At 45.6% G+C, this 18,383-nt stretch overlaps 1 protein-coding gene across 1 annotated transcript in view; it reads right to left on the reverse strand.

Annotated features, from left to right (window-relative positions):
• SLC24A3 (solute carrier family 24 member 3) overlaps window positions 1–583 on the reverse strand; it is a 448,998-nt gene extending 448,415 nt beyond the window's left edge. The window contains exon 1 of the mRNA XM_017883401.1: window positions 444–583. Coding sequence (XP_017738890.1) covers window positions 444–561 — 118 coding nt within the window. The 5' untranslated portion in view covers window positions 562–583. The remainder of the gene's footprint in view (window positions 1–443) is intronic.
• Window positions 584–18,383: the final 17,800 nt, after the last annotated feature.

The following is an 18,383-nucleotide window of genomic DNA, read 5'->3' on the forward strand; positions in this document are numbered from 1 at the left end:
CTCTTCCAAGAAGTTCAACATCGTGGGTGAGGATCTGGCCCGATCCCGGTGTCTCTACTGTGATAGGACAAGGTTTCTGATTAAAAACCAGCCAGAAAGGACCCAAGCGACTAAAGCAAAGGTAACCACAAAACATCCTCACCCATCCTGCTCCTGCCTTAGTCTCTCACTTGGCAGCACCAGTCTCCACATCCGACCTCAGTACCACATCAGGTGTGTCGCTGTCTCTGACTCAGCCCCAGCTCCAGTAGAAAACGAACACAGAGGTCAAAACACACCTTAATAGTCCCTCAGGTTGTCACCTGAAAGTTTCTTAGGCTCCCGTCCTAAACATCCTTAGAAGCTCTCTGGATTAATATTCTAAGAAAACACACAGCAGCTGCCTCTTCCTTAGCCACAAGAGAAAATGACAGCTGCTGCCCGTGAGCAGCCAGCACTGTTACCTGGTTCGGTGCAGTTCTTGCCGTTCCGGAGTCCAGCATCTTCGGAAGTCAGAGTGTCGTTCACCTGCATCAGCTTCCTCCCCATCATCCACTTTCTGTCTTCCCCTATGAGGTCCATGAGGTCAAGCTCTGGGGAGACAAAGACAATAACCACAAGTCATTCACAGCTGGGTTTCAGCTTCTGCTGACTCTGCGTGCCTGGTGCCCCAACCAGCCATCACTTGCTCAACCCTGCCTGCACTCCCGGCCACCCTGCCTCTAGCTGCCTGATGGCTTCCTCGCCGCACCAGTGGGATGACTTTGAGGTGTGTGTTCTAAACTGGATTCTAGATTCTTCCCAGTGGGATCAAGCTCCAGTTGTCTACTGTGTAACTCTCTTGATAAAGCACACTTGATCAACTGCTCCCCCTTCCCTGTCTCAATTCCCTGCTCCCAGTGACATCCTGAGAAATGTTTAACAACCAACTCTCGAAGGGGAAGAAAAGCCCTGTTTTGTAGCCACTGGCCAATTTCTGTGGTGTCAATATTCCCACTGTAGCCAATGCCTAGCTACCCACATGACATCATTGAAAATGGGGTTCAGAAGAGATGGACACAATCAGCTCCACTGAGTCAATAACAGCTGGCTCCAGCCCATCGAGATCTAGCCCTTGCCAGTATCTCCTGAAACCAGCCCCCAAATGAACCACCCACCATTGAACATACTTCAGAATCTGCTTCTGGGGGTTATCAAGCGAAGACATAATTTGCCATTCCCAGAGCATAGATTCATGAGTGCCACACAGCATGTTTCCAATGAACAAGAGATGAAGGCATGAACTAGGAAACAGTAGGTTGGGAGAGCAGGTAACAGGGCTCAGGGCTGCAATGACTGTGGGGGTGGAGGTGCCAGAAGAAAGAACACAGGCTAAAGAGCACACTGAAGCGGCCAGTGCAGTACATTCTGTTTGGGGCACGCTGAGTTTGAAGAGTCTGCAGAGCACGGAAAGGGAGGTATGCCACCCGTGCAAATGTGAGTGGAGGAACCTCAGGGTGAAAAGCAGAGCCACAGCAAACCTCAGGGAAATCATCAGCAACAGGGAAGGGTGAGAGGCACATGTATGGATGGGGTCTCCCGGTGGAGAAGAGGGGGCACTGGGGAGAAGGAATGGAAGAACACAATATCCTTCAGAGAGGAGACAGAGCAAAAGGATTCAGGAAGGGATCATGAATGGAAGGAAAAGAGCAAGGAAAGCAGGTGTTGTGGAAGGTAAGCAGAAAGAGAATTTCAGGACGGAAGGAATAGCCAACAGCCTTGAACTCCATGGACAGATCAGGTAAGATGAAGGCAGAAGCATGACAGGTGGTACCTGGCATCATGGGGCCCTGGAGAGACACAGAGAGCAAGCCAAGCTGCCAAAGTGGCTCTTTCCAGGGGCTTGGCACTGAAGAAGGGACCTGAGGCAATGCTGCCTCTTGAGTGTCCAAAGTTGCCGCGGGCAGGAAATGGATCGAAACACAAGACGTGGGCCTAACCCACGGGCCCAGTGGCCTTCACAGAAGGCCAGATGGTGCACCCAACCCCACCAACACAGTGGCTGAAGTGGTCACTGAAGAGCTGGAGGGCATCCTGCCCTCTCCTCTACTTCCACAGCGATTCCGTTTCCCAAATGATTTCTCCTTTGTTACTGAATTCAAACCTCACAACCCTGCTCAAGAAAGAGAGAGTGTGGACATTGCCTCTTCAGCACCTGCTCACTGCTGGCTCAGGGTAGGTGCTCAGTAGGTATGCATTGAAATAATTATTCCCACTTTATAGGTGGAGAAAGTGAGACTCATGGAAGTGACTGGAAATCACAATGCCTGTGGGCACCTCACCTAAGCTAACATGATGCACATAATATCAGTAGCTCATGAACTGAGGTCTTCCTCAAACACAGACCCTGCTTCCACATGTAAGTTTAGCAAGATATCAAATTACAGTTTATGCATACCATCCAGGAGAGACCCCAGGTTTTTTTCCCCCCAAAATGGAGGAAAAATGTGGAGTCTAATGAAAAGAAACAATAATTTCAGACTCTTGAAATACAAAATTCTACATGGTGGCCACATGTATCAGCTTAGCCCAAATTATGAGGACAAAATCGAAGATAATTCAAGGTTGAAGCAAGGCATTTGTGGAGTCTGGATAACCTGAATGGTGGATTCTCATGATTAAGAATAGTGATGAATAGAGGCAAAAACATCTCAAAGCCTCATGAAGAAACGATAAGGTTAGTAGCCTTAAACTCCCATATTATCACAAACAATCTGAAAGTGTGGAGAAGGGCATCCCCTCTGTCTCAGGCTGGGTTTCCCTAGAAGCAGTCCCTGAGAGAAGGATTTGAGAGCAGGTGGTTTGTACAGGAAGTGATCCCAAGAAGAATCAGTAGAAGAGCAGAGTAGGACAGGAAACGCTAATAGTAGGTGCATTTTAAGTCAGTTGCCAATATGAATAACTAGAAACTGACCTCTCTGGAAAGCTCTGGGGACCAGTGTAGACATGCATCTCGGACACCTAAGAGGTGAGGAAGCTTGGGTATTCATCCAGCTACTCCTGGTCTAACACTGGTTGAAGCTGATGAAAGAGGACATAATCCCCCAGCATTTCCAATCTGCCACATGGAGGTCCAAGGTGATGCCCAGAAGAAGGCCTTGGGCAATGAGAGGCAGGTGCTAGAAGCTGCACTGTGCCAGCTGGCACTGAAGAGGTCAGAACCGAGTAATATACGTTGAGCACCACGACATCTGCCCATCTACACAGTACCTAAAGAGAGAGTCATGCTGTGGCCAGCAGCGTGGCTATTCCACTGTTCTTATAATCTGGGTCAAGGAGACATGCTTTGTGGTACTGTAATCTTAATGTCCAGGAAGACCCCAAAGATTTAAAAAGAAGCAGGAGTATCCCTTCCAATGACTTCCAAGTTCCTTCATATGCCAAGTTTCCATGGTTCTGTAACTCTGAGAGAAAAGCTGATACCAATTAAGAGATGTAAAAATAAAGCCAGCTATTGTAGCAGAAAATTAGAGGATTTTTAAACATAATGATTCAATATCTTCAGGAATTAGACTCTTAAGGCAGCACCTCTGGATTCCAAAATGTGCAAACTTTTATCTCAATAAAAATGTATTTGACCACTGAGGGCTGACATAATAACACAGAGACCAGAGTCTGAGAAAAAAATGATGAAGCAATGCATTGCATCCGTTTCCTTCCCACAGAGAACCAAGTTTGACAATATTACAGCACAGTTCATCCGTCCTCGCAAAACTCCTGCTGAGCTAGGAAGAGGCAGTCGGTTCTGGGGTCACTTTACCTTTAGAGTACATAAGTCAGAGGATAAGCGATTTGCTAAGATCAGAGTCAATCCATGGCTACATCAACTATCATTTCGTAGTTAGCATGGCTTCTATTCACTGAATGTCCGTGATGTGCAGAAACCTTTCCATTCTTCACCATGTTTCATCTTCATGGACGAAAGCCCTACATGGAAATACTAGTTCCTTTTTGTAAATAAGGAAATGGATGGACAGAGAGGTTAAATATCTTGCCCAAGGTCACACAGTGAGGAAGTAGCAGAAAGAGGATTTGAACCCAGGCCTAGTGAGCTCAAAGGACAAATTCTTGGTAGATCCTGGGACAGGATGAAATCCATCCTGTTTTCATTATACAGCTATAGTAAAGTAGCTCAATAATGCAGCCTGCACCTTATAATAGGTTAGCAATGAAGAGGTAAATAAGTCTCACTGGACTTATTTCAAAGATGGTTGTTTCCCTAGAAGTTACAGTCATGCACCGCAAAATGACACTTCTGTCAGTGTTGGAAGGCATATATGATAGTGGGCAACTTTTTTTTTTTTTTTTTTTTTTTTTTTTTTGGTCTGGCTCTGTTGCCCAGGCTGGAGTGCAATGGTGCACTGCAGCCTCAAACTCTGAGGCTCACATGATCCTCCTGCCTCAGCCTCCTCAGTATCTAGGACTACAGGTGCATGCCACCACATTCAGCTAATTTTATTATTTTTTGTAGAGACAGAGTCCCCTATGTTGCCCAGGCTGGTCTCAAACTCCTGGCCTCAAGTGATCCTCCCACCTTGACCTCCCAAAGTGCTGGGATTATACACATGAGCCACCACAGTCAGCCCCATAAGATTTTAACACCGTATTTTTCCTGTCCCTTTGCTGTATTTAGATATGTTTAAATATACAAATACCACTGTGTTACAATTGCCACAGTATTCAGTACAGTCAGTCAAGTGCTGTACAGGTTTGCAGCCTAGGAGCAATAGGCTATATCATCCAGGTTTATGTAAATACACTCTATGGTGTTGGTACAAGAACAAAATCACCTAACAATGCATTTCTCAGAACATATCCCCACTGTTAAGGGACATGTGATTGAATTAGGAACAGCAGTGAGGCAGGAGCCTCCCCCATGAAAGGTTCACAAACGAAGGACTGAGACACTTCTAAAGTCCCACTGGATGCAACTCACTCTGCTCAGTGTGATTTCCTAGAGACCAGGCTGGTCGCACACATTATGACATGGAGGGCTATCTTCTTGCACTTAGGGAGGAGGGGCACAGGGTGGGCAGCTGGGAAGGCTTGGAGGGTGGGAAGGTGAAGGGGATACGGAGAGGCGCCCACACTGGCTGTCCTCCCTGCTCTCCCCTCGCTCACCTCCCCAGCTTCCTTGGACTTCTCTGCTACAGCAAAGAGGCCGCTCTGCAAAGCTACACTTGAGCAATGTCAACAAAAACACTTGGCCCCTGTCCATGGCATTCTTGGCTCCTCATCTGCCAGGCCCTGGAAGTTGCATGTTGGCCTAATTAGTCAGGGGAGGGGCAGGGGATGAAGAGGGGAGGCAGCAGGCTCACATGTCACATGTCACAAGTGGAGGCAGCCTGCAGGACTGCAGGCTCTGAGAAGAGGGGACAGGAGTGGGCTGTCGGGATAGCATGGGATGCTGGCTGGAAGGGGAGGAAATCAAGCTCTCAACTCAAGAAGCAAGCGCATGCACTAAGGAAGGACACAAAGTGAGGCTGGACGCCAAGTTTCCATTACAGAGCTATGTGCTCACCCTTTTGTGCTCTCTTCCCTCCCCTTCCCCTACCTCCCTCCTCCCCACAACTGGGGCTTAGAGAGCCCAAGGATTTCTGACACCAAGAATGGATCTCCCTGCGTGCCCCCTGACAAACAGCCTTGACTCGCAGCCTTCACCCTAACACTGTCTCTTATGTGAACCTTGTCCCATAGGGCTTGCAACCCTTCCAAACACCAGCCCCAGGCCTGGTGGAGAGGTAGGGCTGCCTGCTCTCTGATGGGAGAATTAACTCCTTCAGACACCTTGGCAGCAGCAGATGAGGAAGTTTGCTGCGTCACCAGCAATATTATCTTTTATGCCCCTCATTATGTGCCAAGCACCCTTCCTGTACCATCTCACTCCATCCTCTTGCAGGAATGCTGATGGGGGTAAGCAGCCAAGCCAGAACCCTAGGCCACAGCTGACTGCAAAGCTCAGGTATGTGTTTCTCACCTGTCCCAGAGCTCCAGGAGCCCAGGGAAGTGGTCTTAGGGGCATAGCAGCTCCTTTGGAGGGGAGGTATTAACTCTCCCCTCCCTGTAAACTGGAATACTGCTTTTCTTTTTGGAAACTGGGATGCAGAGAACCATCCAGCTGAAACACTCAGACAGCCATGGCAACAGCTTCCCATTTGCAGATGAAGAAACTGAGTCTTGTAAAGCCGCATACAACACTGGAGAAAGAATGTCTAGAACACTCAGTTAACGGCACAAGAAACCGCCAAGGGCGGCAGCACTAACTCAGGCTCTCTATGCTGGTTTGGTGCTCTTCACTAAGGCTATAAATACCCCACCCTACAGTTTACACAGCTGCCTCCACTCTGTACACCCCAGGTCTTCACCCCGGGGTTGGAGGTCAGGTTTGCATAAGCCCGCAGCAAGCGGACGCCTTCTGCAGACTCAAGTGAGCAGCACTGCTCTCCAAATGACCCCTTTCCTGCCCCTCCCCCTAAAGTCTCAGAAGGATGAGCCTGGTGTCCTCACCCTCTGTGGGTGAAGAGGGGAGCAGTAGAGGCCCTGGCTTCGTACAGGTGGATTTTTCTCATGGGTTTTCCAGCTGAAGCAAGAACTTCCCTGTGCTTTTGTTCATGGTCCTTGGAAAGGAGCACCAATTGTGGAGAGGTTGCAGTTCTCCAAACGAAGCTCTCCTAACCCAGCAGGACAGGAGGAAGCTGGAGGCTAAAAGGACCATACATTCATTCCCCTCAAGGCCTCAAAGCTTCCAGAAAGTCAGAGAAGGGAAGATCCAGAGAAGGTGTCTGGGAGAAGATCTCCAAGCCATGGGAGGTGATAGGTTCTGTTTAAATTCTCTTCCATGAACTGTTTCCACAGCCTGTCCAATGGGCAAGAGGATGCTGAGAACACCCCCTTGGGCTGGGTTGAGGTCTCCCACTAATGTCCCCAACTCAGCGACGGCAATCACAGGCATCAACTCTTACCTGGATGTAAATTTCTTGCCAGTGTCAAGGCGCTACACCTCCACTCCAAGAGGAAACTCAGGTTGAAAGTTGAGCCTTTTCAGTCCCTCCAATAGGACAGGCTTCCCTTTAACCCAGAGGAGAAGAGGGAAGAAGGCAACCCTAGTCACCTGCCCACTTGAGGCAGGGCACTTCGTGCCTAAGGTCAGGGCCCCAGCATGGTCAGGTTCTGGTGAGGGTCCTCTTCTGAATTGCATACTGATGTATTCTTGTATCCTTACATGGCAGAAAAAGAGCTACAGAGCTCACTAGGGTCCCTTTAGCAAGGGTACTAATCCCATTCTTGGGATGTGGTGGATGTATTCTGGTCTTATGAACTAATTACTTCTCAATTGGGAGTTAGGATTTCGATATATGAATTTGACACCAACATTCCATACTTTGTAACAAAAAAACCCATATTGGACATTATATATGTGTGAGCGTGGGAGAGAGATAGAGTTAGAGGGGAAGGGGAGAAAAGGGGTGGAAGAATAGGGACATGATCATGCAATCTTTTATACCATGCATGTGTCCATTGACTGTCTTTTGGCAAAGAAGTTTTTAAAACTGTTGAACTTAGAGATGAATTATGCATTTCTCTCTCATAAAAAGACAAGTGCTATAAATATGCTAACCTTTTCTGGGAAGACATGGTCACCAGCTAAGTGTGCACCTAGCAGATATTTTCAGAAAACACACTGCCCCTCATGTCTACCTTTGCTCCACATCCCTCAAGGTGACTTTTAACAACCAGTGAAAGAGTAGAAGCTTTCCTAAAGAAATCTGCTCTATGGACAGAGCATTTTGAAAACAAATATCAAAACTTTGTATGTCTTCATATGATAAATTATATCAAGAAAACGATAAAATCAGTACATTCTAAAACATGTATATGTTCCACTTAAAATTTGGAATCAAAATTATATAACTTGATTTTAAAATTCCAAAACAAAGAGTTTCAATGACTTTTATCAGAAATTTGAAATTAAAATTCAACGACTTTTATTTAAAAAATGGATTTTTATAAATCCTTTTATTAGAAATACGTAAATGCAACACCTTCTGAAAAGTTGCAATTAAACTACTGAAGTCAGAAAAGATGGGAAGATATTAACAACAGTCTGGGTAATTGGTGAATGAAATTGAAAATTTAGTATCTTGATTTAGTAGTTACAGCCCATAATGCTTTTCTTCCATTTGGATCTATATATCTTGGGGAATTATCTATTACAAGTAGGACAGCCATTAAACTTCAAAATTAAAATAAACTGAACCTTAAATTAAAATAAGCAGACCTTCTGTTAGCTGTATCTCAAAGTGTGGAACTAATATTTTCAAAAATGGTTAAGTATATTCTATCATGTTTTCTCAATAAGATACTACTCATAAAGATAACAACATTAACATCATCATAGTTTAGAAAACTCCACGTTTTGTTCTGTTAAAATATAAGTAATATATTTTAAATGGTTTATTTCATCGTTATTTTATTCCTATTACATTTATTTTTCATTGTATTTAAAAATCTGGGGCAGATCCAGGTTTTATGGAATCTGAAGTTTATGTAATATTGAGACCACTCTTTTAAATATAAAATTTTATGAATACAATGATAGGTATAAGGCTTAAAAATAATATCTCATTATGCATATATATACATAATATATATTACAGTATTTCTTAAACATAATTTCTAAAAAAATATATACTTTCCTAAGGATCACAGTTTTAGATGACATAGTTCATTCCAGCCGTGCATATGCCTTGCCTCGGGCTCTGTTGATATACTCTGAACACTTGTATTTTTCACACATCTAATATACTTGCCCCTGCAAACCTGCCCGATGTGTTTCTTCAGTTCTCTTTAAAATTCACTTTTTTGTTTCCAATTGAGTACAACTTGACAACTCTACATCACTTGGCTCCTCAAAATCACTGCCATTTCCATCCTTTGTGATTGGATAAACAGTCCAATTTATTCGTGAGTATGAGTATAAAATTGTCTACTGCTTTCTCTCAGGCTGTCTTGTCTCTGCCATTATAGAACAGGGCAGGAAACTAGTCTTTCCTTAATTCTGGGCTTTTCTTAATTCATGCCTAGAGTATAAATATCACCAGTGAGTCAGGCAGAGGGAAGAGAAATGCAGTGATTTCTTCTCTACAATCCTGACTGGAACACCTTTCTTCAAAGATACCAAGTATCAGGACTCTCTAGGAGGCGAGGAGAAGAAGGAGGAGCTACCATGTGAACAGTGAGAAAGCACATTTCATCTGCACACAGAGTAATAAGAAATGTGTCTCCAAACAATTATTACATTGCAGTTATCCAAGTATGATTTTTATTTCCCCCATTAGACTATAAGCTTCCTGATAACATCATTTTTTTTTTTCTTATTGGCCCCAGTACTTGCACAGAGAGATTCAATAAAACCCCACTGGGAAATTTAAAGTGTTAACTACACTGCAAGTTTGGTGCCGGCACTTCCGCCTCCCAGCATCCCTTCTCCCTTAGTTAGAACCAACCTCAGATTTTCATTTTAGGAGAGACTCCTCCCTTCTGCCAAGCATACCTGTTCTAGGAGGAAGCTCCACCCACCCATTGCACCACCAGCAAAGATGCTGCCTGAACTAAAGGCCCAAGTCCAATATCCTGTAGGCCATAATGATTGGTTCTGAGAGGTGCCTGTAACTGAACCAGGCCAATCAAAGCAGAGCCCCCAGAAAGAGACTCACCCACTCTGTCCCAGTGACCTTGAACCTGGAAGTAGGAGAACCTGCAGGCTGAGAGTCTGCAGATAGCACATAAAGGTGAGTACACCCAGACCAAAGGGCAGAGATAGGCAAGGTCCTGATGTCATCACATTTCAGCCCCTGATACCTGAAGCCAGACTAATCATAAACTTTTCGATTCCATGTTGCAATGTATTCCCTTTTTAGCCTGAGCCAGATTGGGTTGGCTTTTTTCTAAGAGCAACTGAGAAGCTCATAGCTGATACATGCTTCTACTTTTTTAAAAAATCCCATCCCATGTAAAGTCTGATGAAATCCCAGACAGAACCCCAGTAACGTCTTCCCCAGCCCTTCCTGGCTTCATCCTGTGTTCATCATAGTGCACTGCTGAGCAGAGAGCTATTTCTTTTCTTTGCATGAATGTCCCTCGCCATGCCATGAACACAGAGCCTCTCAAGTGGTTTCTATGAATCAGAGTAATAAAGCTCTAAGAGCCCTGGGGAAATTGTGAATTAAGATGGCTATGGGACAAAAAAGGTTCAAGTACAAGCTACAAGGGGAGAAGGCTGGCCACTGATGGTGGAGCAAGATAGTTGACACCTAGCCTCCCAAAATACCTGGCTAGCCTGGGCCAACTGACAGCACAGGTTGACTCAGCCACACAAACAAAAGCCTCAAATGTCATTGTAGTAGTGCAGTAATGCTTTACGTTGTAACATAGTGTTTGCAACCTTGAAAGGTGTCCTGGTTTGGGTTTTCCAAAAGCCAAGTCTGAGACAAAGACTTGGGTGCAAGTCGTTTATTCTGGAGAGAATCCCAGGAAACAGTGAAAGAAAGTGGAAAGCAAGACAAGGAAAGGGGAAAATGTATTACAGAGGTTGCTGCCACTCGTAACAAGAGCAGGATCCCTCTGGAAGCTCAGACACACATTTGGAATGCTTCCCCAAATTGTCCACGTGAAGAATGAGGCTGTGGCTTCCATTCCTCACTAGATGAGGCTTGCTCCAGGAGAACAAACTCCCCAGAGTGCAGGCTGCATTTTTTTTTTTTTTTTAAGGTGGAGTCTCGCTCTGTCACCCAGGCTGGAGTCAGTGGCATGATCTCAGCTCACTGCAACCTCTGCCTCCCGGGTTCAAGCAATTCTCCTGCCTCAGCCTCTTGAGTAGCTGGGACTACAGGTGCATGCCACCACACCTAACTAATTTTTCTTTTGTGTTTTAGTAGAGACAGGTTTTCACCATGTTGCCCAGGCTGGTCACGAACTCCTGAGCTCAGGCAATCCACCCGCCTCGGCTTCCCAAAGTGCTGGGCAGACTGCACTTTTGAGTGAGTCAGGCTGGCTCCCACCTCTCAGGAAGACCCTGAGCCAGGAAGCAGAGAGACACATAGCCTATGCTTGGGGCAATGCTGTATTGCAACGGGAGTCTAAGCTTACACTGAACTGCCCATGGCACCTGAGGCTGGCACCAGAGGAGAGCCGAGGGGCTGCCTTGAGGGACACCAAGTGATACCAGCCCTGAAGGTAACCTTGACCTCATCTTGGAAACAATGTCTCTTAAAACAAGTGGGAAGATGTGTTTGGTCTAGAGCCATAGAAGTAAGAATTTTTTGGGGGGGGGTCTTGCTTTGTCACTCAGGCTGGAGTGTAGTGGTGGAAATTAGCTAGCTGGAACTACAGACATGCACCACCACACTAAGTTGTTTTTTTTTTTTTTTAAGAGACGGAATTTCACGATGTTGCCCAGGCTAGTCTTGAACTCCTGTCTTAACCTCCCAAGTCGCTGGGATTAACCACCACCCCTGGCCCATAGATTTTCTGCTAATGTTTCTCTCTTCTCCTTTCACCATTGGAACTTGACACCAGAACTAAAATATCCTCTCATGCCTCACAGTGAGAAAGACAGAACTGAGGGGAGGACAGGCAGTGAAGCTTTCATTTAAACACAAAGCCACTTTATTCTTCTCACTTTTTCCTATTCTTTGGCCCATTGCTTGCAACTTTCCAAGTTGGAAACTGAAACCAGCAATAGGAGAATAGCAAGGTTGAATGGAAAGAAAGACAGATCCATGCTCTCTCAGTTTCAGCCCAGAGTCTGAGATCCACTGATAGGTAAGGGAAGGCAGGGAAAGGAGAGAGGATGTGGCTCAGTCAGACCAGGATAGGCTGATGCAAGCAGAACTTTCCTGGCCACCACCTGCTCCTGAGAAACAAGGAGGCTTGCTTTGCATATTTCAGCCAGAGAGCAATGCCTCTCTCACTCTCATCCCTAGTGAACCCCTATATTTCTAATTGACTAGGCATTTGCCTAAATAATTAGGCTTTGTTTATTTTTCAGACTCCTGACAAGGAGCACTGGTAAACCTAAGTGCAGACTTCCAATAACTTTCCCCCTTGAAAACAAGCAATATTCAGCATGTAGGTTTGGCTGTGTGCCCCTAGCTGAGGGCTCCTGTCCCACTCTCCACAGTTTGCTCCTTGCATGGCTTTCTGTGTCCTTCTCTCCAGCCCATATTCTCTCTCCAAAGCCACATGAGACTGTTGCCTTCTCAATGCTGTGAGCTACCCTGCTCATCACAGCCACTACCAGCCAAGGTCAGCATGTCCTCTGATGGGAAGCCAGAAAGAAAATCCTTTTCCATTGTTTCTAAAAGTGAAGGAAACAGTAACAAAGATGGGGGGATCAACAGAAGAACACACACACACACAAAGTGTGGGGTGGGTGATGGAACGAGGGATTCTAGGAACAAAGGAGCGTGTCCGTCTCTTCTGGAATCCCATATGGTCACACCATGGCAGAAGGATGAGGGGGTGGTGAAAGGGCAAATGGCTCAGGGCAAATATTGTGACTATAAAGACTATAAAGACACACACAGCTTTGTCAGTGCCCAGTACACAATCTCACAAAGGGTAGACATCTCTGAAGTTAGAGCTGTATTACATTCAGAAATAATTGTAGTAGCAAGAGCAGTAGTTATTGTAAAGTGAGTGAGATTAGTAAATGTCCCCATCATAGATACCACAGACATTGTACTTTTCTCAAGATCCCTTCCACCAGTCCCCACTGAGTAGCAGCAGAAAGTTATGGAGAAAGGGGAGAAGGGGTGGCCTGACTTTACCTTCGTTCCAGGGATGGGCCATCATCATTGTAGCATAATTGGGGGTATTAGCATACGGCATCTCCCTGGCCAAAGGGACTGGTTCAGGAAGAGGTAAGTGGCCAATGAGATGGTAGGGGAGGTTTGCTGGTGGCTTCTGAGAATAAAGGCCTCTCACTCTTCAGAGGGAGCTACTGATGTCCTATTTCTCCTTCTCTTTCTGTGTATAGAGGCAATGCTTGCAACTGCTGCAGTCATTTTGCCACCATGGAGGAAGCTGCTTTGGGAATGATGCTAACATAAGGAAGGGAGGGAAAGGAGAAAACAACACTGGGTCCTTCACGACATCACTGTCCCATTGATCCTACCTGCCTTGACACCCACACTCCCTGCAGAAACAGCTGCTGATAAATCTCCCAATGCATCAAGCATTTTGCATTGTTTTTTATTTTTGACAGCATGAAGCCTCATGACTTATATGTCAGATTAAGCCTTTTGTTAAGAAGATATAATCACTGTCATGAGAAACACCAGACTTTGGTTGAAATTACTGCTCTGCAACTTTCTGACCCATGTGGCCTCATGAATGCATAAACTTCTTCCTGGAAGCAGGCTCTAGGAGTGGACTATTCCATAGACGAGCCTGCTTGGACACAAAGATTTTTATGAAGGTCAATGAGGCAGGGCACAATGCCTCACGCCTGTAATCCCAGCACTCTGGGAGGCTGAGGTGGAAGGATCACTTGAGGCCAGGAGTTCAAGACCAGCCTGGACAATACAGCAAAACACCATCTTTACAAAAAATAATAATAATAAAATAGCTGGACATGGTGATGCACACCAGCTACTCAGGAGGCTGAAGGGGAAGGCCACTTGAGCCCAGGAGTTCAAAGCTACAGTGAGCCGTGATCACGTCACACCACTGCACTCTAGCCTGGATGAGAGTGACACCTTGTCTTTAAAAGTGAAGTAAAACATAAAACTGGGACAATGAATGCTCACCACAAAGTCCCCGTCCTCCTTCTCAGGGGTCCACTGTCCATCACATCACATCATGTCTCCATCAGGGCAGCCTATCAGCCAGGTCTAGTGCCCCTCAGCTCTAAACTGCAGTAGAGACGGAAGACAGACCAGAATGAGGAGTCTCTGGAATAAATTCCCATCTTTCCAAGGGGATTCCTTGCCTCAGAGGTTCAGTGAAGCCAGGAAAGGCACTGTGAATGGTGGTGTCTGGTTTGCAAGGCAGCTTGAAGCAAGGGTTGAGCCTCATGAGGAGGGCCTGGGACTTCTGAGGGGCTGTAGAAAGTCTTCATTGCCATCTTCTGCTTCCAAGGCCACCCTGATTCGGTTTCCAATTAGAAACACATTGAATCTGTGACTCGAGCTGATCCCATCCTCTCCAGTGACAGGCTGTCTACCACCAGATGATAAACAGGAAGTCACTGAGTAAGAGGAGCGTGTCTGTCCATGCCGGAGGGGGTTACCTAACTTGGGCAGGCAGAGCTCCAGTAACCACATCTCATACTGCAAATGATGCCTACGGCAATGATGCCTCACAGGCCTTCTGCAAAGGGTGGCAGAGGAGGACACCAGTCTCATAGCCTCAACCTTTTTTGGGAAACAGTAAACCAAAACATGCTCTTCTATAGAGACAAGTGCAGCAGCTCTTTTCATACATTCATGCAGACGATGCATACGTTGAGAATGGACAAATTGTATCTCGAGTTCTTTCATTTTCAGTTCAGTTTTACTTTACAATAACTGCTGCTCTTGCTACTATTATTATTTCTAAATACAACACAGCTCTAACTTCAGCAGTGCTTACCCTCAGGGAGATTATGTGCTGGACACTGGCAAGGGAACATGTGTACTAGGAGTCATAATACTTGACATCCTGGGTATGCTGACCTCATACCAGGCACGGTTTTGAGTACTTTTTTTTTTCATCTCAACACTTTATTTACTTTTACAACAGGTTTGAGAGCTGGGTGTTGTTATCCTCACTTCTGAAATAAGAAATCAATAGCTCAGAACTGAGTCCAGCAACTTGCCAAAGGTCACAGGCTACTTGTCATCTCTGCATAGGACTACACTGCAGGCAACAATTAGCCCAATGTCAGCCTTAGGACCATCCTAGCAAAATAAAGGTGATCTTGAATATAATGGGGAAAAAAGAGAAAAGAAAAAATAACAATGGTGAAGGTGATTATCTCAGGTTCACAGGCTGTGCAGCAGGAGAGCTGGGCCTGGCATCCACCTTCCAGCTCCCACTCCAGAGATCTTCCCTGAATATTTTGCTACCTTAATCTCAGGGCACACAGATTTTTTCCTTGTCTTCACTAACATGCTATTTACCTGGCATGATCTTCCCCTCAATGTTTCCATCTGAGACATGGGAGGGAGAGACCCACTTTGTTAAAAGGAAAACACAACAGGAACATCAAAAAGAGATTTTCCCATGGCAAAGGGGGGAAAAACTATAAATACAGTGAAATGTTAACGGCGAAATCCTGGTGGTGGGTATCCGAGTGTTCACCATCTAATTGTTTTGATGTTTCTGTATGGTTGAACATTTTCATATACAATGTTGGGGGAGAAACAGTGTTTCCAATATCTCAGTGGTACATTAATATTGATAACAACCTCTTGTAGTATCTGAGGGTGATAAGAAGAAAGATCAATGCAACAGCAAGGGCTATGGTCAAGCTCGATGTGTTCCAAGAACCCCTCCCGGGGTGGCCGTGACTGACTGCCGTGTAGCCACTGTGTGGTCACATCACCTCGCCTGGTCACCAACCTTCAGGTGTTGCTGCACTCAGCAGTGCTCTGCTTCTGAAACTGTTTCTACTGTGATTAAAGGCCTCTGGGCCTGAACTGTCACCAGCAGAGTGACATGGTGCCAACACAGTGGCCAAGCACATGACAAACATCCATTGTTGACGAGACAACATCCTGGGGGTGTCAGGCGGGTGGAAACAGCCCATTCCAGAAGGAAGGCTCCTGTGTGCTGGCTCCTTTACTCCCGAGACATCTGTACAGCAGAGTCAGAGCATCCCAGCACCTCAGTGTCTCTCAAGCTGCACACTCGTTTCATTTCCTCTTCCAGAGCTGCAGTGTGACTTATCTTCTCATCAGAGGGGCTGGGAGGGCTTCTCCTACATAGCAAAGCCATACCAGCAAGATGTCCTCCTGGAAGATCCATGAAATAACTTGGCTCAGGAGCAAATTATCTCTGAGCGGCTCTATTTTCAATCCTTCCTCGATATATCGCTATTACTAGAAAACTTACCTGGCTCTAATTTAATTGTGAAACAAGGCTTGTCCCTGTGCTAATATTAAAATGGAAATCTTCTAGTGAAATGGCTCATTTCTCTGGTGAATTATTGCCAGAAGGAGATAGGGCCTGAATGCAATTTGCTTAAGTGTCTCACAAACCACTCTGATTCCTGAAGACACTGACCTTATCTTGTGCTTGATCGACCCTGCGCAAGCTCCCTGTCTGCTGCTTGTTCTCTGAAAAGTCAGTGCTTAGTGGAAAAGCCACAGGAAAACGTTCACTCTTATATCTGCTTCATCATTATAGTTTCTTTCTTCTTTTCTTTCTTTTTTGAGACAGAGTCTTACTCTGTCACCCAGGCTGGAGTGCAGTGGCACCATCTCAGCTCACTGCAACCTCCACCTCCTGGATTCAAGCAATTCTTCCACCTCAGCCTCCCAAGTAGCTGGGTAAAATGGGTGCTTGCACCACAACCAGCTAATTTTGTATTTTTAGTAGAGATAGGGTTTCACCATATTGGTCACGTTGGTCTTGAACTGCTGACCTCATGATTCGCCCACCTCAGCCTCCCAAAGTGCTAGGATTACAGGCGTGAGCCACCGCGCCCCGCCATCATTATAGTTTCTATCACCATTCCTCTGCATTTCTAATTATCATCTAAAAAGATGCCCAGTACCCAAAGAAGTTTGCTTTTGCCCAGTTTTCTGGAAAAATGTTCAGGGTGGCTTTTTACCAGAAGCCCTCTTCCCCTTGCCTTTGCCCAAACCCTGAAATGGGGAAGAAGAGTTCATGGGGTGGGTAGAAGAGCTGGGAGGGCAGAGGCAGCAAAGGCGCCAGCCTCCAGGAGCTTGCAGCTGGGCCTCCCCAGGATGGCAGTGCTTGTATCAGTTGTTTAAATGAAAACAGGTGAAAAGGGAGGTAAGCCAGTTTAGGAACAGCATTCCAAACAGGAAACTACCTAAGTGCAGGTGCTGCAGAATACAGAGGTGGATAACGGCTCACAGCCCCAGGACTGAGACTCTTACCAGCCTTTAAGAAGCAGGTGAGCTGGGCACAGTGGCACGTGTGCCTGTAGTTCCAGCTACTCAGGAGACTGAGGTGAGAGGATGGCTTGTGTGCAGGAGTTTGAGGCTGCTGTTAGCTATGATCTCCCCACTGCATTTTAGCCTGGACAACAGAAGGAGACCCTATCTCTGAAAATATAAAAATAAAAAGAAGCAGAAGAAGGAGTAAACAGGAAAGACTCAACCTCCCAAAGGAAATACACACCATATCCAGGAGTTTGGGAGATGTTTTGGTTGGATTTGATTTTTACGGACATGAACACACTCTGGTTCTTGCAGGGGTCAAGCTGCTCTGAAAAGAGATATAAGTGAGACTTCTGAATTTCCCTCCAGCACCCAGAAAAAGGTAGGAAACATAACAGGCATTCTTAATTAATTCCTGCAGGAGAACTAAGGTAAAAAGATGCTTCTTGACATCATCCTCAGCCCCGCTTGGAGGTACAACTGGAGGCCAAGATTTGTGTTTTGACATTGAGCATTTTGGTGATCCAAAGGCACTTCCCTGGTCTCCCATTGGACCATAAAGATATGAGAAACCCAAGCACCTGGTCTTGGCTGACCCCAACTGGGAATTTACTGCCCATTCTCCTGGGCATGATGCTCAGCAGGGCCAGTCTCAGTGGAGTCAACCGTCCAAGAGGAGGATCGACTAAGGAAACCGCTGTTCAGGCTCAGACTATAAATTTTTTGAAACAGCCCCATCCACAGCTGTAGATGGCTCCAGGCTGCTCACGGAGGCAGGAGAAAGTGATGGTCCCAGCTCTTGGGCTTACCTTATGTGACTCTGTGCCTCCTTTCAGGATTTCTCTTTATAAACCTATTTTTGCAAATGGTTTTTTAAAAGACCCAAATGAACTTTTTTCAAGTTGGGTCATAGCCATGATACCAGATGAGTCATCAGAAGTCCAAACCTGGGGATCGTTTTGTGAAAGAATATAATTTTGGAACTAGGAAGGTCCTTAGAGAGGGTTCGGTGCAGCACTCCAACAGAAATATAATGCGAGCCATGCAGGCAATTCCAGATTTTCTAGCAGACGTATTAAAAAGTAAAACCAAATAGGTGACATTAATTTCAATAATATATTCTGCCTAACCTGATATATCCAAAATATTATCATTTCAACATGTAATAATTATAAAATTATTTTATCAGCTTTATCAATACATAGCTTAAGTACCATAAAATTCCTTTTTTTTTTTTTTCTTTTCTTTTTT

This window comes from Rhinopithecus bieti, unplaced genomic scaffold, assembly GCF_001698545.2.
Source record: "Rhinopithecus bieti isolate Rb0 unplaced genomic scaffold, ASM169854v2 scaffold_641, whole genome shotgun sequence".
In the NCBI taxonomy this organism is placed as follows: domain Eukaryota; kingdom Metazoa; phylum Chordata; class Mammalia; order Primates; family Cercopithecidae; genus Rhinopithecus; species Rhinopithecus bieti.